Genomic DNA, 23,199 nt, shown 5'->3' with positions numbered 1-23,199 from the left:
CCACAGTCCAGGATGTTTTGTTTCTCCAAATGCATCTTAATTAAAATTATGATATGCCCTTCCTAAATTTGTACATGAGTTACAACAGTTATGCAACTTCAAATGATTTAGTCAATTAGTGTATATTTTGAAAAAGTATCGCTTTTTTCCGCTAATTATGCACCTTTCTCAAATGGAGCTGTTGCTCTCTTTTGGAGTAAAGATTTTACTTTTTTCTATATAGTAAACTTGGATGTAAAATATATATGAAATACATTTGATATTTCTGTTATGTTCATATAATAATGTAGCGTTTTATAAAAGTCTGCTTAAGTAATTTGTATGAAAGCAAAATGCAAAAATAGTAAAAACGAAATCAAATACAGGCATTTAACTTTGTATATACTCCATGTTGGAAAGTGTAATTATTCTAGGTACGCTTTCTCTTCCAGGTTTTACAGTTGGTAAGGGCCTTGTAACTTGTATAAATGCATGTACCATGCCTTTATCATTATTTAATACTAGAGTGTGTAATGCCTGCCTTGCTACGTGCTGCTTTGTTCTATGAAAATAAGGTCATTGTTATTCAATTCACATTACTTAGCTAGCACGCTCAAGATGAGTTACTTGGATGAGATGGTCAGCTTGGTCACTGATCCAAGTGCTAGTGTAAGGAAACTGAGGGTCTGTGCAACAGAAAGTCTGCCCTCCATTTAGTTATGATGGTTAAGGTTAATATGTATAGTATACTGTTGTATAAGAAATATATTGTATATAATATTTTAATTTGAGGTTTTTTTTGTGTGTGTGTTCTAGTGATTATTAATAGTAATGTGTGTTTATATTCATGAGCTGCGAAGAGTTGATATTGAAAGTTCTCCTGAACATTGGAAAAACATGCTCTTATGATTATATGTATATATGGTATAATATATAATAATTTAATGTCATTTGCTCTAGGTAATTTAAGTACACAGGTGCCAATCAATCAGAATGTCAGATAGTGAAGGAAGTGTATATTCTGAAGATGAGAAGGATAGGAGAAGTGAGGTAGGGCTCTTACTTCTCTTTATGTTTTTTCTTTGATTTGCCTTTGATAGAAATATTTTATAATTTAACAAAATTCCTGATTAAATAATTGGGTAAATATGTTGAATACATTTTATATAAGTTCAAGGATAATGAGTACCTACTAAAGCTATTAAAAACAAAAAACTACAACAAAGATATACACCTACAATACAACTACAATACTGCCAAATGATACAAATTAACAGGAAGATGTACATGAAACCACCAAATTAACCAACATAACTTCTTGCCACCCCTTTTACACAGCACCCCCTTCCCCTTTTAGGCAAAAATATAAATAGATGCTGGAGACATAAAAAGTCCAGGAGACAGGCCTTAATAGTTTTTGATTAGACAGCATTTGAATGCATATTTTGATAAAAATCATTACAGGATGAAGATGAAGGGAGTGATATTGGAAGAAAGGGGCGTAGGATTCATGACAGTGAGGCAGAGGAAGGCGAGGAAGAGGATCCAGAACCAGAGGAAGAACCAGAAGGAGAAGACCTGGATGACGATGATGAGGCAAGGACTTTTTCTTTAAACAAATGTCAGCAAAGAGTTTTGTTTAATTCCTTTTAAAGAATTGAGATTTGACTGTAACTTAGGTTGTGAGTGAGTGAAGATGATGAATTTGTGTGTAATGAGGGTTAATTCAGTCATTTGTTTTCCCTCATTTGAATTTGCAAATGTTGAAATGTTATTTTTCCTTCTTATTTCATAAGGAGTATGATTCTGAAGAATATGAAGATACTGATGTCAGACATAAAAGAAAGAAATCAAAGCATTCAGGATTCATCCTAGAAGAAGCTGGTTAGTTTTTTGTTTGAATTAACTGAACATATTGGTTTAGATGACGTGAAAGCCTTACTGTCCTAAAGTTAATGGGAATGATTGGCAAAATAAAAAAAATTGTCTTTTTGCTTTCTGATAGTGCCACTATGTCAAAACAAAAGTCATGGTGAAAATAATGCAGTGAAAATGTGCTTTTGTTTTCTAGTTTTAAATGTTCAGTTTTAGAAAGTATAAGATATGACTTGCATACAACTTCTATTCTTTATGACAAAGTCTTAAGATGATAAGTTCTGTTCTGTAGATGTTGATGAGGAGGGTGAGGAAGATGAGGAAGATCTGGAATGGGAAGAAGGTGCTGAAGACATTATAGACCGTAAAACTGGATTTGAAGGTCCTAGCGCCAGGGACATTGAGAGCAGAAGGCGCATGGAGCAAATGTGGAGGTACATAGCTTCAACTATCTTTATGCAAGTTTTTTTTAAAACCTGTATGAAAAATTTGAGGCAGACTTATTATGTTGCTTCCAGCTCAGGGCTTTACATTTAACTCGGAGTCCTTCGAGAAAATAAAGTCATAGAATACATCTTGATGGAGATGACAATAATGTCCAAAAAAAAAAAAAAAAGTAAAAAGACCATAGTTGCAGATGGCTGATCCTCAAAGAAAAAACTGATTGGAATATAATTCAGTTCCCAGATATGTATTTTTTTGTTTGAACCACAGCTATGTATTACCTGTTTTAGCACTCAGAATGAAGATGAAATTGAAGAATACTACAGACGCAAGTATGCTGACAGCTCCATGGCAGAGAGGTTTGGAGAAGGAGAGGAAATGTCTGATGAAATCACACAGCAAGGATTGTTGCCTGGTGTAAAGTTAGTAACTTTGAATTGATAAAACTTAAATTGTATAGACACAGTGTTTAAAAGTTCATAGGATTAAACTGAAGATTATTCACTATATTTACAAATAATATGATTTTTTTATCATTTGGAATGTTGTAATTATATTTAAAGGCATAATAACTCTTCGTTTCGGCCAAAAAATGAATTTTCCTGGAGTAAACAACAATTTTCCCATACTTGCCAATGGTTAATGAATCCATTTTTACATTCAAAGTTAGTCCCTGGTTTTTTTCTAAAAAGTTTGGTTTTTTGTTAAAATCTCTTAAGAGATTTTAACAGAGTATAGCCATCAATGGAGGTCACGTGGTCTAAAGACAAGCTCAGATATCAGAATAATAGCTATAACTGCCGTTTTTGTGGTAAAACAGAATATATTATATTAATATGAGTTATTCACAATGTTTTTATTGTGAAATATAGATCTCATACAAAGAGTTATTATCCCTTTAAGTGTGAAACACACCAAGTTAGTAAATGAAGAAGTAAAAATCAGATTATGCACATATGTATTTATTTCTATTTTACAACTTATGACTGCTATCTGATTGATATGTCTTATGTGGCTTATTTTCATATTTCTTGTTTAATTTGAATAGACATAATATTTATGAGTGTTTTTTCTATTTTCTAGAGATCCAAATCTATGGGTAGTCAAGTGTAGAATGGGTGAAGAAAAAGCCACAGTTATTGCCTTGATGAGGAAGTTCATTGCCTATCAGTTCACAGATGAGGTTTGTTAAAAACTTCATCTTATGTCTTCTTTCACATTTATGAGTTACACTTATGATATAATATTTTGTGAAAATAGCACTAAAAACAGATAATTGGTAATGTGATCAAGAATTGATTCCAGATTACTGTTCATTGTTGTTTCTATGAAACTTACTTCAGGCCAAACAAAGTCTTTGTTAAACAATTTTATATTATCATTTCTTGTGTGAACATTGTCCTTGTATGAATTAAGAATTAATATGAAAAAACATAAGTTCCCAAGTTCCCTTACAAACTATTTTATGTCATATCGTATTTATTGGTATGTGGTTTATGATTTTAGCCTTTGCAAATCAAATCTGTGATAGCCAAAGAGGGGTTGAAGGGCTACATTTATGTAGAAGCTTACAAGCAGACCCACGTCAAACAAGCCATAGAGGGAGTGGGCAATTTGAGAATGGGAATGTGGCAACAACAGGTATGCAATAACCCAACTTTTATTCTTTATTTTTATACTCTAGTTTAGTAAGTTACAAGGGAGTAAATAGGAGCCTCTTTTTGTGGGTCAGTTAGCACATTGCAGAGTTTTGTGTAAAAAAACCACTTGAAGAATTAAGAAGGATTTCAATAGAATTTGACACATTTGATGACCATAAATATAGATGTCTTTGTTTATAGGTACTCATATATCAGCTTGGACAATAGCTCTACATTGTCCTTCTGTAGGTTCTACAGTCTATCAGAATTCGTATTTTAGAATTGATGTAACCTGTGTAACATCATCTTAAAGAATTGGATTGCCTTACCATCCTCAGTTTTCTTTAAAGGAACATCTTGTTTGTTTTACAGATGGTTCCCATCAAAGAGATGACAGATGTATTGAAAGTGGTGAAGGAGACAGTTCACCTTAAAGCAAAGGCCTGGGTGAGACTGAAAAGAGGGCTATACAAGGATGATCTGGCACAGGTAGGTTTGGTGGAGGGGCAAGCTTCTAGAGTTTTTGTTGAATTCTAGCTAAACCATGCACATTTGGAATGTAGATTTGTTTGACACTTTTTGGTGTGCATGTGCTGAATATCACCAGTAGGATCTACTCTACCAGAAACAGCAATAAAAAAGAAAACAGCTTTGTCATAAAATGACTTTTTTGTCTTTTTTTCTTTTGGTCAGCATATTTAAATCTTGTAAAAAAAATGGTAGCAGTAGCCCAGTATAGGCATGTGCAAGTATGCATACATGGTTGTTTTCTCTCCTATTCCCTAGGTGGATTATGTGGAGCCCTCACAGAATGTGGTGCACCTGAAGCTTATTCCTAGGATTGATTACAGCAAAATGAGGGGTGTTTTAAGATCAAGTGCCAATGTAAGTATTGAACTGTATACAGATGTACTGATTTATCTTTATCTATAAAAATATTATATATAATGCTTTGATGATCATCATAAAAATATCATATTATGTACCATAGTGAATATAATATGTCCAGTGTGACTACAAAGTATTAATTTGAAGAAAAAGATTAATCCTGATATTCAATTCTCCGAAATCTTAGTATCTATAGCAATTTTTATGTACAGACACAGATGTGTCTGTACATATAGCCATCATCTGCGTCTGTCGTCGTCGCCGTCGTCGTCGCCATGCACTTTTACCGATAACACGATAAGTGGAAAACCATTTTACCTTTTGACTTGAAACTTGCAGAACTGATGAATATTCATAATACGCAGGTCAAGTTCGAAAATCAGCATGATCGGGTCACTTTTACGGAATTTATGCTGTTTTTTCACTTTCTTCAGCATATATGCAGCACCGATAACACGATAAGTGGAAAACCATTTTACCTTTTGACTTGAAACTTACAGAACTGATGAATATTTATAATACGCAGGTCAAGTTCGAAAATCAGCATGATCGGGTCACTTTTAGGGAATTTATGCTGTTTTTTCACTTTTTTCAGCATATGTGCAGCACCGATAACACGATAAGTGGAAAACCATTTTACCTTGTGACTTGAAACTTACAGAACTGATGAATATTCATAATACGCAGGTCAAGTTCGAAAATCAGCATGATTGGGCCATTTTTAGGGAATTTATGCTGTTTTTTCACTATTTTCAATATAAATACAACACTGATAACACAATATAAGAAAAACGGATTGGCCAATTGTAATTATACTCACAGGAGTGGTCAATCTTACTAAAACGCAGGTTGAGTTCGAAAATCAGCATAATCGGGCCATTATTTTAGAAGTTATACTGTTTTTCAAATTTCCTCAGATTCAATTATTAGGCATGTTAACAGTCTCATTATTTAACTAATAAGATGCCTAAAAGTGTTTGTTTGATATTTTCTGCATCTTTACAACATTGTTAGTTGATTATGTAAAAAACATGGTAAACTTGTTATCATGTATTGTGTAACAAAGTGTCAAAAATGGAAATAAACTCATATCATTGCAGTTTGTCAGATTCAATCATCCACTATGTTCAGAATCTCAGAATGGAGGAAATTGGACATTTAACACTGTTCTATTGATACTTTTCCCATCTCATCAATTTTCTTAGTTGGTCATATAAAATGGCAGTAAAATGTTTATTTTGTTTTATGTTAAAAAAGTGTTAAAAATGGAAATAAACCCATTTCAGAACAGTGCTGTCTTGTTTACATTTTGGCATTTTCAAGGCGTGACTTTGAAGTTCCATGGGCCTGAAGACCTTTGCTAGTCACATTTTCTGAATATCTGTGATACTAATATTTTATAATTAAAAATTGATGGTCATTAAGCTGTTAAACATTATGTAATATTGCATCAAAATTTGAAGAAACCCCTATTTTGGGCACTGCTTCCATGATGACCATTTAAGGAAAATCATGTCACTTACTGTTCTCAAACTTACAGGAAAGAAACATGGGACTAAAATACAGCTTCAGTAGGCAATGCAGTCTGTTTGATATTTTTATTTATTTATTTATTTATTTTTTTGGCAGTTAAACAGTTTTTTGTGAAAATTTAATTTTTCACATATTGGCATTTTCAAGGTGTGACTTTAAAGTTCCATGATCTTGAAGACTTTTGCTTGTCACATTTTCTGAATGTCCATGTTACTAATATTTTATTAATAACATTTGATTGTCATTATGCTGTTAAACATTATGTAATGTTGCATCAAAATTTGAAGAAACCCCTATTTTGGGCACTGCTCCTATGATGACCATTTAAGGGAAATCATGTCACTTACTGTTCTCAAACTTACAGGAAAGAAACATGGGTCTAACATACAGCTTCAATTGGCAACACAGTCTGTTTGGTAAACTTTTCTGGCAATTTAACAGTTTTTTGTGAAAATTTAATTTTTCACTTATTTGCATCTTTATTTTCTGTTCTTTGTCTGTACATTTGACAGCTTTGCTGCCTTGTTTGATATCATGAACTTAATTTATTAATATTTTTAGGTTTTATTTTATTGGTAATAGCCAAATGAAAATGCCACTGTTTGATGACAGTTGCTAAAAGTGAAATCCATCTTGATTTGAAGGAGAACTTCAGAACCACAGTGCAGATTTTTGCATTTAACTTTATGTTTTATAAATCTTGAATGATTTTTTCCTGAATTTTCTTTTACTGTTGTAGGAGCCAGAGAAGAGGAAAAGAGCCAAGCGACCAACACAGAAATTGTTTGATATAGATGCCATCAGGTAAACCTTTTTGCTGTCGTCCATTGAAGGTTTTAAGTCTGGTTTGAAATTACCCTGACATTGGGTTTGTTCTTATGTTTCAGTATTTAATGGCAAAATATATAGATAAGTATACAGATAAAGGATATCTTGTCAGAAGGTCCTTTCTCCAGAAATATGTTGGGAACTGTGATCCTCTTCTTTTACCAATTTTTAATTGTGATATATAACTAATGTTTTCAGGTCAATTGGTGGTGAGGTGACATCAGATGGAGATTTCTTCATCTTTGAAGGCAACAGATACAGTCGCAAAGGATTTCTATTCAAAAGCTTTGTAATGGCTGCAATAGTAAGTAGCACCGATAGACAACAGAGATGGAAACAAGAATTGAAAAAACATATCTTTCACATTTTCAGATAGTCTGACTGTTTTATGTTGTTTTGTTAATTGTTTTACTGTTAATTTTAAACGAGTTGTGAGCCACTTATTTTGTAAGGAAGTGTATTGATAGTGATTTTTACAGTTAAGAAGTTGTAGATAAGAACTTCTTTGAAACCAAGACATATGTTTCCCTAAGCATTCACTGTAGGAGCATTAAATGAAATTATAAGTGGCATATGAAAATTTAAAGGATAATTACTAACTTTCTGTATCTACATATAAGTTTGAGTGGTTTTTGTTTTTGTATTGATTTCTATAATTCTATATCTTAATGAATCAAAACTGAACTAAATAATTTATTGGAAGAGACTTGAAGCATGTAATTCTGCCCTTTACTGGTGGCAGTTATCACTGATGTGTCATTGTTTTACTACCTCAGGTTGCAGAGGGTGTGAAGCCTACATTGTCAGAGTTGGAGAAGTTTGAGGACCAGCCTGAAGATGCTTCAGTGGAACGTATCCTTCAATCCATATTGATTCCTTTTATGTTTGTGGATATACTTTTTTTTTAATATTTAACTAAAAAAAAGGGACACTGAAAAAGCTGTATGCTTACATATGGCAATATTTACTTTCTCTATGCACATGCATGCACGCACATTCACAAACACATCACTTAATTCATGTTTTCATTTGGAAATTTTGCTTAAAGATGATGATCAATTTTTTTTCCTCATCGAAGTTTTAAAGAAAATGAGAAAAATATGGACTAGAGTGACTTATATGTCCTTTTTTAGTAATATTTTAGTGATAATTATCTAAAGATTACAAAATAGAAAATCTCGGAACCATGAACAATCTAATAGATTTGATTTTGTAGCCTTCTTATATATATATATCATGTCTTGTAGTACCAAAGCATATACCTTAACTCCAGTTAAGTGGTTCCAGAATCTCGCAGCGTGTCTGAAGTCTCTCACAACCTGGCACCTGGAGACAATGTGGAAGTGTGTGAGGGAGAATTGATCCATCTCCAGGGCAAAGTGATCAGCATTGATGGCAATAAGATCACCATGATGCCCAGGCATGAAGATCTCAAGGTAAGCTATTGAACTCTTCAAATGACTGGGAGGCCCAATATTGGGATAACCAGACATTAAAACCTTGATAGATAGAAAAATGTCTGTAAAACTCTGTAATATTCTATTTAAAGACCAAATGAATTCACAGTTGTTTGAGCAGTGCACATGCGACATAAATGTAAAGAAAGGCATTATCATTTAGGGGTGTTTGGTAAAAAACCATCTTTTTTTAAAGTTATTTCTGTTATTCACTTTTCTTACACAGTGATCACAGTGATTCAGTAATAATAGCACTTTTTTGTAGAATTCAACATTGATGTCCTTGGAAGGTTTTCTATAATGTGACTCTTAAAATTTCCATTTAATCATGACTGGTTTATTTAATTCTTTGTTATCAACTCTCACCACTGGATGACATACTGACATACAGGGTTCATGATTTACAGTACCCTAGCAAATTAAAGTTTTATTTATTAATGTGTGCAGTTTATAAAAATGAAATTTTATGGTATATATGTATAAATGAAATGAAATATTATTCGAATATTTTGATGGTGTATGCTGTTGGGGTAAGACATACATATTTTTTTTTCTTTTCATTCAAGGATCCACTAGAGTTTCCTGCCCATGAGTTACGCAAGTACTTCAAAATGGGCGACCATGTCAAAGTGATCTCGGGCAGGTATGAGGGGGACACTGGACTGATTGTTCGTGTGGAGGATAACATGGTGGTTTTGTTCTCAGACTTGACTATGCATGAGGTAGGTTTCTTTGTTGTTGGAGACTTATCGCTTATTGCATTAAAACCAGGAAAGTTGTAAATGAGGATTAATTCTTTTGTGGGAAAAAGTTAACTGAAAGGTTAATGAGGATAAAGATTAGTGGAGCCTGTTAATTATCTAGTAATAGAAATACAACATTGTTTGATTGGTACCTTAAAAGAAAAGGGACACCATGTTTCCAGGACAAATTGTAAAAAATAGAATTCCTTTATAGGATTGCTGAAGTTTTTTTTTTTTTTTTTTTTTTACAAAAAAGTAAAGGAGCCATAAGTCCTAGCATGTTGGTAATTCTCCATTATATTCACTTTGGGGAATGAGCAAGTTTCACAATTAACTGTACAGAACTACAGATGAGAAATTAACACATGCCTTGATGACGTCCAGAATCAGTTACTGTAATAGTGCCTTTTTTTGGTGTAAGTCAAAATCAATGGACTAAATTGCACATTATCCAAAACTCCATAAACAGGCTAGTTACAAAAGTGAAAAGTGATAATGAGAAACACATAACAGCTGCCTTAGTTAAAAGCACTCTACTGACTGTCTGTTGGACATTAAGAATTACTTAAAGTTAAACATATAATTTATAAAGCTGCTGTATAGAAGAAACTAAATGATGTTTTTGTATTATCGATACAGCTTCTGTCTAGAAAAGACTAAATGATATTTATTATATAATTTTATAAAGCTGCTGTGTAGAAGAGCAACAATATTTTAGAAAATCTTCAACCACACCAACAGGGATGGATTAATGGGAATTCCATTTTTAATAATTTACTTTAAGAACAAACTGTTTTAGAGAAAAAGAGCCATGGGATCAAAAGTTATGTAACCTTCCTATTCTCAGTATTTACCAACTCCTTACTCCCTCATTTCCAGCTTTGGTCCATCTCCACAGCTTTAATGTAATGTTTGGATTTTATGCCACCTTTAACAATGTCCAGCTTAAAATTAGATTTCCCTGCCACCAAACAATACTGTTCTGAACCACCATTTAAGAAATGGAGATATACTTGCAAGCGATACTGCAGTATAGCTATTTATATTGAACCATAGTTGAAGCATCAAGGACCGCAGTAGGGTGTAGTAGAAACAAAGACTTCAACGTTCACCCCTTATTTTAGGTCAGCTTTAGAGACTTCTTTGAATTTATGTACACTTTATTATCCCAGGTTGTACATCAGATGACATGTCAAATGAAATTGGGGCATAATTAAGCCCAGTACCTGTGGTATATTTTAAGGGCACATTTGAGACTAAGAAAGAAGAGGTGTGTAGTTACACATACTATTTAGAGTGTACTTATTGTCTTGACATACAAAAAAAGATGAAATGTCAATATTCGGCTCCCACAGAAGGCACTCCCTTTCAATTACCTTGAATAACAGAACTTTGGTTAGTTTGTGAGCATTTGACTACATACATGTAACTATGCAGTGATTCTAATTTTTACAAAGTGTCTCTGAAGCAGAGTGACCTTATTTTTCAATACCAATCAAACTATTGTATTTCTATTATTCCAATTATTGACAGGCCCCACTAATCTTGATCTTTATTATAAACATAGACAACCGTTATGTCTGTGCACTGCAATGGAGGCTTCCTTAGCTTGGCTACAAGTCTTGTCCATAGGTCCACGGGTCATTATATGCACATCTTGATGCTAAATTTAAGTTATATTTTTTGAAAACTTAACATTTGCCCCCATAAAACCATTATTTCCATAATGTATTTTTTTTTCAGTTGAAAGTTCTGCCCAAAGATCTGCAGTTATGTACTGACAGAGCCACTGGTGTAGATACCATGGGACAGTTCCAGTTTGGAGACCTGGTTCAACTAGAGTAAGCTATTATGTCTGGCATGTTACCAGAGAGATGTGGAAAAGGAGTGTTACAGTTAATGATACTCATTTTATTTCTTGCATAAAATTTTGAACCTGGTCTTGTAGCAACAATTTTTTAAAGTATTCTCTAGGATGTGCTGAGCTGAAGTTTTTGAAATGTTGAAAATCTGAAATAAATTCAGTTGAAATGTGTGTATTCTTTCAGTCTTATGAATACTTAAAAAATTGAAATTTGAATGGAAATTGTCATGATGGTGAAAAGTATGAATGAAGAAAAGAAAAAACAGCTCTTTTTCTTGCATATTTCAGTCCTCAGACAGTTGCAGTCATTGTCCGGCTGGAAAAGGAGAGTTTCCAGGTCTTGAACATGCATGGCAAGGTCAGCTGTATGCAAAGTACCTTATGGAGTTGTTTTAATGATCATGTAGATACAATGCTCAACTGATAAAGTTTGATCTAAACACAGCTAACTTTTCGAGTGTCTTTCTTTGTTGCTATATTTTTATCCGTTAATAAATATTTATCATTATGATTTGCAAGTAATTTATTGGTGAATAGCCTTCTCATAGTCTTAAATGGATGTAAGCTGTAGCTTACAGACGCAAAATGGTTCATATAACTTGTACCGTTCAAGGCACAGTGCTTGGTATCCACGCTTTCTTAAATCTTCCTCTTTTACTTGTAAATAACTCAGTTTTTACTTTTTTATCTAAAAAGTTTATTACCTTCTAGTGCATTACAACTTGTTTAAAAATGGCCTTTGTATGCCTATTGAAAAAATGTGAAAAGCATGTAGCCATATAGATTACATAATGTGGGCCAAGTTAAGGGGAAATGGTCCTAAGAAAATCCATTTCAGGATATTTTTAATTTAAAGTAGAAACATTGATGACTTAAGTACAAGGTTTTTTTAGGATGCCAGAAAAAATTCAATATCTGTAGCCACTGTATCTGTTTTATCTATTTTGATTTAAATATGAAATTCATTGGTTGATGTTTGTTGGATAATATATTGCCAAATATATGTAACATTGCTTTGTTTTGTTGTTTTTATCCCTCATATAACTTGATTTTGAAGGTGGTTCATGTAAAACACCAAGCTGTATCCAAGAGAAGGGATTCTACCAGAGCTGTTGCTTTGGATGCAGAGAATAACAATATCCAGGTCAAGGACATTGTCAAGGTCATTGATGGCCCCCATTCTGTAAGTAAAAAGTTCCATGGCCTGATGGCCCTTTATGTTCACTGTCTTGGAATCTATTGTGAAACACATTTATTTTCACACTGTTTTTTCTGAGCATCACTTGAATATTTGCTTTTGGTATTTCTTATGTGAAAGTAATACTGCTTTGTACATTTTTGAGAGTTCAGTCAAATTTATAAAAAGGATCATTGGTACTATGTGTCGTGATCAACAAATTGATAGAAATATCACATTTCTAACATTGTTTACACATCACATTGTTATATAGAAATGTTTGACTCTGTTGTGATGTTAAAAAAAAGGATCCTTAAGTGTGGCTTATCGAAAGTTCCAATTTGTAGGGGCGTCAAGGTCAGATAAAGCACCTGTACCGTAGCTATGCATTCCTGTATTCTCGCATGATGACTGACAATGGAGGCATATTTGTGTGCAGGACCAGGCATTTAGTTCTGGCTGGAGGGTCCAAGGTATAGACCACATGAAGTACAACTGAAACTAAAATTATGAATATCAGCAGGTTTACCATCAAAGACACAAAAGTAGAATTATTTAGTTTTCACCTCACATCCCATAGCTCTGAAACTGATATGTATGTTGTAATATAGAGATGTTATCAAGTAAGAAATAAAATTGTTTTTGTATTTGGCTAAGTATCAAGTATTGAAGTTATTACACCATAATTCTAAATATCTGTATCATTCCCACAGCATGAGAAAGTATGAAATTGATACAGTTTTTACTTGTTTTCCCAGGTCACTTCCACAGGCCCCATGCTGGCAGGTTATATGTCTCCTCGCCTGTCCAGTCCTGCTCACCCCAGTGGTGGGGGTGGGGGTGCTGGGGGGCCAGGTGGCGCAGGGCGTGGCCGGGGAACCAGCAACAGGGATAGGGGTCTCATTGGACAGACTGTCAGGATCATTCAGGGCTCATATAAAGGTAAGCTTTTTGAGGGGTTGATGGTATTTCGTGTATTTAATGAAGAGTCTACTTAATTTGAGAAAAGATGTTGTACATTGTTGAAATATGGGTTGAATACTGGTTGAGATATATGAATGTAAACAAATGATGTCAGTTTTCTCTTTAAGATGCACCTGTGATGTAGTATGTTAAAGTGATTCCTATAAGTGCAAGTGCCTGTGAAATTCTCCAGATATTGAATTTGATGACTAAAAACATATATTCTTATAAACACCTAAAAGTAGACTTTAAGTTCTACAAGAGATAAAGTTCTTAACATGACAGAAGGATTCCCTGATGGAGGTTTTATATTTTCAGGCCACTTTGTCAGTATCATTCGTGTACTATACTGTCATTGAACAAACTTTTCATAAGTTTAACCTTTATTTTCACTTTTTAGGTTACATTGGTATCGTCAAGGATGCCACAGATACTACTGCTAGAGTGGAGTTACATTCCAGCTGCAAAACTATCTCGGTGGATAAAACAAGAATACGTTCAGTTAGGTAAGCTCAGTTCAAGTTAAAATAATTGAGGTTTGCTAATGTGAACTTAATTTAATCTTGTTCTTTCTTGAATTACTTTTGTCACATGTTCTCGCAACATTTGTTTAAGTTCAAGGAATTGTTTAAGTTCAAGGAATTGTTCAGAGAGCCTGAGTTCACGGGTGTTAGGTAAGGACATCTAACAAAAATGTAAATATCTAAATGAAATTTGATTTCCTGGATAGCTAGGTCTTTTAGTACCCTAGGCTTTACAGCTTTAATACCCTGTATAAAATTTAATAAGATACATGAACAGTTCTGCATATAAGAAGAGTCATTGAACAGTTTTGAATAATGTATGACTTTCTATTGTTAAGTGTGAAAATGGTTTGAAAAAGAAAATTGTAATTTGTAAACAAATAATTTTAAAATATTGTATTCGGCCAGCCTGTATTCCCCAGGATTTTGGCATGAAAAAAAAAATATATATATGTTATATAAATGCTGCCGACAGCATTTAGTTTTTCCAGATGTTCATTAAGAGTGTTAATGAAATACAGGCAACTTGGGAGGTTTCTGCATAAAGATCCAGGAAAGGAAACAAAAAAAAAAAATCTTTGAAACTTTGTGAAGACCTTCTCTAGACTTTGGCACCTTACTGCTAGTGCTAATAAATTAAAATACAATACCAAAATAGTGCTCAACATAGCAACTACAAATGCTTGTAAAGGTTTCATGAAAACTGGTGCTTACCCGCCAAGTAACCTCCATTGCTAGGTGACAAATAACTAATAAAAAAAACATAAAATCTTTGATTATGAAATTTACTTATTGTATAAAATCAACAAGTTCATGATAATGTCATCTATTATGAATTCAAATGGTGATATGAATATTTTTTTTTGCAGTGATGGCCGTCCAGGTGGCGCTTCATCTTACACACCCAGGACGCCAATGTACGGAAGTGGTGGCCAGACCCCCATGTATGGCTCACGTACACCCATGTATGGCTCTCAGACACCGCTCCATGATGGCAGCAGAACCCCCCACTACGGCAGCCAGACCCCCTTACATGACGGTGGAGGAAGGACTCCTGCCTGGGATCCCACGCAGTCTAACACTCCTGCAAGGTGAGGAGTTGGAATCACTGTGGAGGGAATGGTTTGTGAATGGGCACAGAATCTTAATATTTTGAACAGGAAAATAGCATTGGCTTAGCTGATATATAATCTAGCTGCCTGTCTGGATATATAAATTGTAATTATCATTTTTCTTTGAATATGCCATGGAGTTGGAAAGCCCTTCCTCACCTCTCTTGCAAACAAGAAGAAATTGCAGCCAGGAGCTGATATTTTCTCTCCATTAGTGTCACAGATTTCATGGAAGTGTTGTCAAATTTGTAATTATCTACAAATGTTTTATGGCCACTTTTCTATTGATTTTTTAATAAAACAACAAAATTCTTTTGCACTGTCCCTTAAGGTATTTTAACCTAGTCTGAAAATATGTTTATTAAACAAATGTTTTTATTAAAATTATTTAAGATGTTTCCAATAATTTTTTTCATAAGCAGCCTTGATTGAAAAAAATTTAAAAAATGCATAAAACTTTGATGCATGTTTTTTAATAGTGCTCAAAAGGACAAATTTTCAGAATATCATTTTATGCCCAATGTTTATGTGTATTCTTGTCAAACATTTGTAGCTCAAAATTGACCCATTGGTATTTTTGTAGCAATAAAATGGAAGATATTTCACATCATTTCAGTTGAAAGTGAATAGATGACTTCTCTTTTTGTTCAGGGCCAACGACTTTGAGTACAACTTCGATGAAGCATCCCCATCCCCTGCTGGTGTGGATTATGGCACGCCTAACCCTGCCACCCCTGGGTATTCTGCTGACACCCCCAGTCCTGCAGGAGGGCCATACACCCCGCAGACCCCAGGGAGCAGTTACTCCTACCAATCCTCACCTTCTCCTGGAGGGTACACACGTAAGATGCATAGCAACTTGTACATTTTAGACTAATAAAAATAGAAAAGACTGATAGAACTGAGATTCACGTTATAAAAATTACATTACATATTATTAAAGCATTTTTTTCAATTACAGCTATCTGAATTGTGCATGTTAAAGCAAACATATATTGAATCATGTGTATTGTATGCTTATGAAAAGCAAGAAAAATCAATCATTCATTTTACAAAGGTATGTGAGGAATTCAATTCAGATTTTAGTTTTAATAGATCTGTGAGGTAAATATTGATATAATTTCTGACCAGTATTTGTTGGGTCTATCAATTCCAGCAAGCCCTGGAGGATACATCCCCACCCCGAGTCCTCAGGGGTATGGCAGTAACACACCATCCCCCTCTGGTTATGGTAGCACCCCATCACCCATGGGGTACAGTCCTATGACCCCCGGGGCACCATACACACCACAGACACCTGGAACAGGTAAAACTACAGGATATATGATTGAACAATTGAATTCTATTACTCTATTCTATCAATCTGTTGTAAGAAAGAAAGAGATCTTTGAAGACAGCCTCACTTATAATTTTTTTCAGTAATCTCCTTTAGTTTCTACTCACATTCAGTATAAAAAATGATAGCCCTTTGCTTTTTTATATTATGAAAAAAGAATAGTACTGTGCAATTTGATTATCCCCTTTTGTGTCTAGCTGCGTCATAAAATAGTTAACTTAAAAACCTCTAATCAAATAAAGCCCCAGACAGATTTTGAATGGCTTTAACTTTCCTTTAATTTGACTGCAGAGATTTACATGAGGCTTCAGCTAATATGCTAGACTGGAGATTTAAACTAAAAAAAAGGGGGGGCTGTAAAGTAACTTCATTGGACAGTAATTCATGAAAGTGCAGTATTTATGTATGCCAACCCTATAAGAGACCCTTATATGTTGCACTTCCATTATATAATGTCTAAATATATTTGCCTAAAAAAAGTGGAATCAGCGGAATTAAGCTCTCATCATCTAGCCTTGGATGCATGAAGAAGGTGTATGCAGGGATGATGATATTAGTTTATTGTTCCAGGCATGGAGCATGGTGCCGCAGACTGGCATACCACTGACATAGAGACGAGAATCAAAGACACCCACGATGATCCTAACCTGATCCACCAGATAGGCGTCATAAGGGGAATCTCGGTAAGAACATGTGATGGGATGGTGATGATGTGAAACTGACATTTTGCATATTTTATAAAGATCTTTTTTGGTTATCTTTTTTTTTTCTTCATTTTATTATTATTTTTTTTTAAGTAATGTGTTTTGAGCATCAGTGCTCCAGGCAATATTAGCTTTTGAATATGACTGCTTTATTTGATCAAATTAACATCGATATCCCTGTGTACCAAAGGCAATACCAGGTTGCAATGCTAATGGTGCTAAGTGGATTATTTTTGATAAATTACATTAGTGACTTTTAAAATCCACCTGATATATTTTCAAGACACAGCTTAGCAATTGTTCAGCTGAGTTAATTAAAAAGCAGTCATAAAAGGGTCATGTTTGCCATTAGTTACGTTAGCACTTAATAACTTGATCAAGTTAAATTAACAGCATGTATTGGCACTGTTCCAGGCTGGCATGTGCTCCCTGTTCTTACCTGAAGATGAGAAGGTGATCACAGTGTCCTGTGAACAGCTGGAACCAGTGGTACCCACTAAGGGGGACAGGGTGAGTTGAAGGAACATGATTTATGTGAGGGGGTTAATTTTTATGTTATTTATTTATTGTTATTATTATTTGTGTGTGTGTGTGTGTGAGTGTGTGTGTGTGAAACATTGAAGATTTAAAAGTGAAGCATAAATTGCTACCTTTTAAAGACTTTTTTTTTTACCTTTTGTGTAAGTTATACATAATGTATCACATTTTTTCCTTTATGATCTTTCATAGGTACAGTTTGTAAGTTTGATGTAATTTTAATCATTTTAAAAAGACTGGGTACTTTTGTATTGATTTAAAAGGTGTGGTGTTGCATTTTCCTGATAATGTAATATTTATTTCTCTACAGGTAAAAGTGATCATTGGTGAAGAAAGAGAGGCCTGTGGTCAGCTTCTGTCCATTGATGGCATGGAGGGAGTGGTCAAGACTGACCATGGAGACTTAAAAATGTTGCAGATGAGATGTCTTTGTAAGATGCCACCAGCCTGAAATGAGACTGGTTAAGTAAATCCAGAGACTTGTTGAGCTTTTACAACTGACTATACATAAAATTTATTCCCTGCAAGTGCTGCAAGCCCAAAAATAAAAACACACATATATACAAGGGAAGTCACCTTTCCATAATCCCATGGGGAAAAGGACATGAGATTACTACTCTGACTTTGAATTAGATTCTGCAAAAATTCACCAGCTTGTGCTCTAAGTAGAACATATTTTAATTATGAAGTCACAGTGTTGTTAACAGAATGACACAAGTGAGGTTTTATTTTGTGTTAACCTGGGTTTGCATGCTTATGTAATAGACTCACACAGGAAAAGAATTTGACCATTTCACCTGCAGCCTAACACAGAATGTGTTTGTAATGACATCCTATTCAGAAATTGTAAATGTATTTTGATTAGCTTTAGAGTAGTTTACAGGTTGATTGGATTTTTGAATGAGAAAAATGTGGAAACTGTTTTGTTGTCATTTACTGTTTTTGTAGTGTTCACTGACCATCACTTTTTGTAGCCCGAAAATAAGCGTATGAATGTCATTTTTGAACCACTTATTTGGCTGAGGAAGCCATTTGGAAGTGACACTGTCAACCATTCTGAACGAATTTGATGGAAAATGCCTTGCTGTTATATTCATTTTATTTTTGTGTACTTTCACTGCTTATCATCTGCCAAAAGTACAAGAAAAATAGGAAGTGTTACATCAGTCATTATCAACTATGAACTTATGTATGAGAAGGATTTGAAGGACAAATAAATGAAATGTAAAATAATTTTGGTCAACTGTGTAAATGCACCAATTGACTCCCAAATTGAACAGAGGCAGACCTCTAACATGACTTCCCTTTATATACGGCTATCAAGAGATAGCCGCAACCCTTTGAGCACTATAACACCAGCCTTTTTCTGAATTTGACCTCGAAAAATTGGTCAAAATGAAAGTCCTATCTGATTGTTTCGCAGGCAGTCATCGAACTTTAGGAATAAGGGTAGAACGTTTCACTGGTGATTTTTGCCCGATCAAGATATACACACCCTGAGCTTCAGAGCTAACTTGACACTAACCTTTTCACTGTAGCCTATCTCCATCGTGTCAAGTAACCTCTGACGAAAATAGTTTGACCTATTTTATATAAGCCAATCGAATCCATGTTTCAAAAATTTTCACCAAAGTTTGGTGAAAACGCTGATTGGTTGATCGTCAATCGGCAATCCTCGGCTGATTCCGCAAGCTCCATACTAACAACATAGTTATTGTCGAGTGCGGAGACATCCGAGTAGTTTCGAGTGGTTCCGAGTGTTACTTGACACGATGGAGATATGTATTTGTGTGTGTGTACGTGTCAAATGAGGATCTTGTCATAGAATTTAGGACCCTCTTTAGCAGGAATTCCTGTACCTTTCACAGAATAGTTTTATTTCAATTTTTCCTAACGAAATAGGGGAGCGTATCACAAAACGACAAGATTAACGATAAAGAGCACAGCATGCCCAATCTGAAATAGCGTTTAAGAAAGTTCAGACACTCCGCCGTAGATGACAACATTTTCTCTCTGTATTCAATTGCCGCTTCAAACATTCTACACTTCTATCCAGTCGATGTTCTTGGTCAACAGGCGTCTCCTAGCAGCTACACTTGGGCTTCGTTCACATGCAATGTCTATTTTCTAAATTCTATTTTCTATTCGCGCTATCTAATGATCACGGTCTGTGCACTGAATATCCCGCCGCGTAATTACTGGCAGCGCGAGCCAGTTACTTATAGTAACTTATAGTAACTTATAGTAACTGGCTCGCGCTGCCAGTAATTACGCGGCGGGATATTCAGTGCACAGACCGTGATCATAAGACATGCCGCAAATAGAAAATAGAATTTAGAAAATAGACATTGCATGTGAACGAAGCCTTAGTCTTCGTATTGTCCAGTTTCCTTACCCGATGCGCTGCCTCTCAACATTAACTTGCTGTTCTCGTTTATCTTCTCCATCCCGAGTAGTGCGAGATTAATTAAAGGCAGTAATGGCAAACATGTACAATATACAGGTTGATTGCTATTTAGCTAGTAAGGACAGACAAAATTGATAAGCAGGTTAACGAGCGTAGGCCACGTTGATCACACTTTGTTCGCAATTGAGATAAGAATAGTTCTACTCGCTTTCTCCTGTATTCTCGATAGATTGGCTGAAGTCCCAAGAAGTAGACCCCGCGTCGATAATTAGACTTATTGTAAGTCTATTCATTTTCTTATTCTAATTTTTAGACGAGAATTTTGGACAATTCACATTTTCTATTTTGTGCTGTGACATATGAGCTCTCAAAATTATTTCTCCTCCTGTAACAGGAACAGTTTATTTATACATTGGTGACAAATGTTAAAGGTATACCCTGCCGTGCTCTCGCTTTATAGGCCTCCACGGCTTAAGTTTATCAATAGTTCGAGGCACAATTATTAAAAAGGAAATTGTACTGTGCCAAGCGACGAGACAATGATATTGCGTAATAAAAAAAAACACAAGTTATATAGCAGTGGATTTTTTTTATCCATTTATTTGTTTATTAAAAAGTTAATAAGGGAAGTGGATGTCACAATTTATTTTTTATCAAACACAATAGTCATCAACGCGATGGTATCCAGAAAGTTTCATACTTACTTTGAATGATGTGTCACCTTTTAACTAATTTTCTTAACACCCACCCGCTTTTTTCATAACTGCCCTTATATCACACCGTTTTCCATGCTATACTTCATACGGATTCGTTCACCGAAACAATTATCGATATGCGCCCACCAACGATATTTTGTATCACGAATTTCTGTACTGAATGTTTTCTACAAGTTCAGTATTTGCTTACCAGTATTGAAGTTTGCTGTCTTCTTGAATAAGAAAAATCAAAATATGCTGTTACAAGGGACATCATTGTTCACGTATTACAGTATTAGAAATAAAATTGTGCTTCAGCATGCGAAAAGGACCTCTTTGCAACCCCACAATTGAAAATATGTGCACTATTTGTTTTGATATTTATTTTTATGATATAACATTACGTAATTTTAATTAATTTAACAATATTCAATGCTATATAATAACTAACACAATTCTTTACTACAGGGACCTTTCAATAAAAGCTGCCGCTATCGGCCAAATTTCGAACACTATATTTGTGTTTGTCATTTACTTTCGCTCGGGGTTAATGAGGAAACATAAAGTATGATAGATCAGAAACGGTACGTGTACACTGCTTCGAATATTTTATTATGATCGACCACATTCGTACATTTGTATAACAATAATAACCTTTCAATATTACAGTATGTCTTTATTCTTCATGTTCAGTTCGCCGCAAGGACAGTTTATAAAATTTTGTTATCCTGGGTAGTATCTTTCAGTAGTCTTAAATTAGGAAACAATTACTTTTGAAAAGTGACTCTGCATCGCGTGCTGATGTTGCAAAATTAACGAAAGGAAAAGGGAAGCCAATAGAATGCAATAGCCTTGGAGGCAATAACAGCCAAGACAATTTCCCTTGCACTGAGGCCACTTGAGTTTGCGTCAGTTCAGCACTGATATGGCAAGAGTAAAAGGGAGCAAAAGTTCACAAACCTATATCAGTTTCTATTTCACGGATTGTTTTGTTGGGCTTCGAAGTGTTAGTAATTATTAGAACGCCCCTTCAATAAATGAAACCCGGAAGATATGTCATGGTAAATGAAAAAAGAAACGATATTCTAGAACTTTTGCAAATATCTGGAAGCCCAACCTTTATCTAAATCTAGGACCCATCAACTAACTTACGTGGCTAGAAGGAAAGAAATAACGATAAAAAGCCCCATTGCCCGCAAATCAATTAAGACCGATAAACGGGGGAACGACCACTTTTGAAATGACGTGCGCATGAATTAACTTGGAATCATATGGGATAGCGATTGTGTTTTGTTTTTGATAGAGTAAAGGAAGCGCCGGTAGAAATATGATTTACATAAATATATATATATATATATATATATATATATTGAGCTTAAGGAGTAGTGTAGCGTCAGAGGATTATTAGCAATTAAAAAAAAATATCCTCTAAGTTAGGTTAAATGCTTTCAAGGTATTTGTTATTCTAAGTCCGTTTTGACAGTACTGTTCTTGCTTTTTTTACACGTTCAGTTGTTCATTTGTCATCATCATCTACAATAAAAGAAATCTTTTTTATATTAGAAAGCGGGATGGGGGCGGTAATTCGACCCAGAACATTCGATCATCTCTGTAACAGTCCAGAGTGCTTTCTGTGAAGAAACGCGGAAGTAAACGAATGGCCATACTAATGGACAGTGTAGGCATCATTTCAAACGAAATACAGTCGCTCCTTAGCAATCAAAGAAGGTCAATGGAAGACATTCCACATTAAAGCTACCGCAAGAACAATGCCACCTGTGACAACACAACGAGTTGAAATATAAAATGGACGACTTTGAACGGGTTAATCGTGGCTAATCACCAAGTTTATCTTTGATGCTTGGCTTGAATGCTTTGACCGGAACAGGTAATGTGGACCTGAAGTCATTTGGTGCTAGGACAATTCTGTATTCCCCGATGAACTTTTTTGTTTGCTATTTCAAGGAGTGATAAAGAGCGAGGAAAATTTACCGAGCTGGGCAGCTTTTTAGAGCAAAAAGATCATAGAATGTAAACGAAAATATCAAGTAAATATTTCTTTAATAGAGAATTGAAAAAATACATATTAGAAAAATACCTTATTTCGCTTATTTCGCTCATTTCACTTTGTTCAATAAAATGTCAGAAGTCAGAGTCATAGTGCGTAATCAAATTTATTTTATGCCGCATAAGATTTTACACATGAAAAGATATATGGAAACATCATAACAGATGATCTCGACAGCTGGTATCAACACAATTACTACATGAACTCACTGTTACGGCGTTTTATTGAGTGAAATGAAGACTAGGGCAATAGAATGTGGTTATTGTCAATTCTTACCATATGCAAATGGAAATATTTGTTTGATTAGCGAGGCCTTAATTCTACGTCTGGTAAGCGTTCATCAAAATAACCCTGTTTATTTTCAATCATGTATCGACGGCGGTATCTTGTGGGAAGTCGACAATGGTCTGTAAATATGTCCGAGT

The 23,199-nt window shown here is 34.6% G+C and overlaps 1 protein-coding gene across 2 annotated transcripts; it reads left to right on the top strand.

Annotated features, from left to right (window-relative positions):
- Nucleotides 1-248: 248 nt before the first annotated feature.
- On the top strand, nucleotides 249-18,837 carry LOC106178476 (transcription elongation factor SPT5-like). Of its 2 annotated transcripts, none has more exons than XM_013561682.2 (27): nucleotides 249-413; nucleotides 940-1,029; nucleotides 1,444-1,575; nucleotides 1,776-1,863; nucleotides 2,147-2,288; nucleotides 2,589-2,720; nucleotides 3,382-3,481; nucleotides 3,805-3,939; nucleotides 4,311-4,427; nucleotides 4,725-4,823; nucleotides 7,099-7,163; nucleotides 7,386-7,491; nucleotides 7,964-8,039; nucleotides 8,466-8,623; nucleotides 9,211-9,366; nucleotides 11,131-11,228; nucleotides 11,540-11,609; nucleotides 12,309-12,434; nucleotides 12,776-12,901; nucleotides 13,187-13,370; nucleotides 13,792-13,897; nucleotides 14,785-15,006; nucleotides 15,679-15,869; nucleotides 16,184-16,333; nucleotides 16,934-17,046; nucleotides 17,482-17,577; nucleotides 17,915-18,837. In XM_013561682.2, the coding sequence occupies exons 2-27, from the start codon at nucleotides 973-975 to the stop codon at nucleotides 18,053-18,055; spliced, it is 3,186 nt and encodes a 1,061-aa protein (XP_013417136.1). In that variant the 5' UTR covers nucleotides 249-413; nucleotides 940-972; the 3' UTR covers nucleotides 18,056-18,837. The 2 variants fall into 2 exon arrangements, with proteins under 2 accessions (XP_013417136.1, XP_013417126.1); XM_013561672.2 differs by having other exon boundaries at nucleotides 338-443.
- The last annotated feature ends 4,362 nt before the right edge of the window (nucleotides 18,838-23,199 follow it).

The sequence above is a fragment of the Lingula anatina genome, chromosome 1 (assembly GCF_051362555.1).
Source record: "Lingula anatina isolate TDL-2025a chromosome 1, LinAna3.0, whole genome shotgun sequence".
Classification (NCBI taxonomy): Eukaryota; Metazoa; Brachiopoda; class Lingulata; order Lingulida; family Lingulidae; genus Lingula; species Lingula anatina.
This window is presented reverse-complemented; position numbering and strand designations above follow the sequence as displayed.

Bases quoted from the DNA above. Each gene is read 5' to 3' on its own strand.
- LOC106178476 (XM_013561682.2), top strand. From the start codon at position 973: ATGTCAGATAGTGAAGGAAGTGTATATTCTGAAGATGAGAAGGATAGG. The intron at 2,289-2,588 runs GTACATAGCTTC...TACCTGTTTTAG, and splicing joins CGCATGGAGCAAATGTGGAG to CACTCAGAATGAAGATGAAA. The intron at 8,624-9,210 runs GTAAGCTATTGA...TTTTCATTCAAG, and splicing joins CCAGGCATGAAGATCTCAAG to GATCCACTAGAGTTTCCTGC.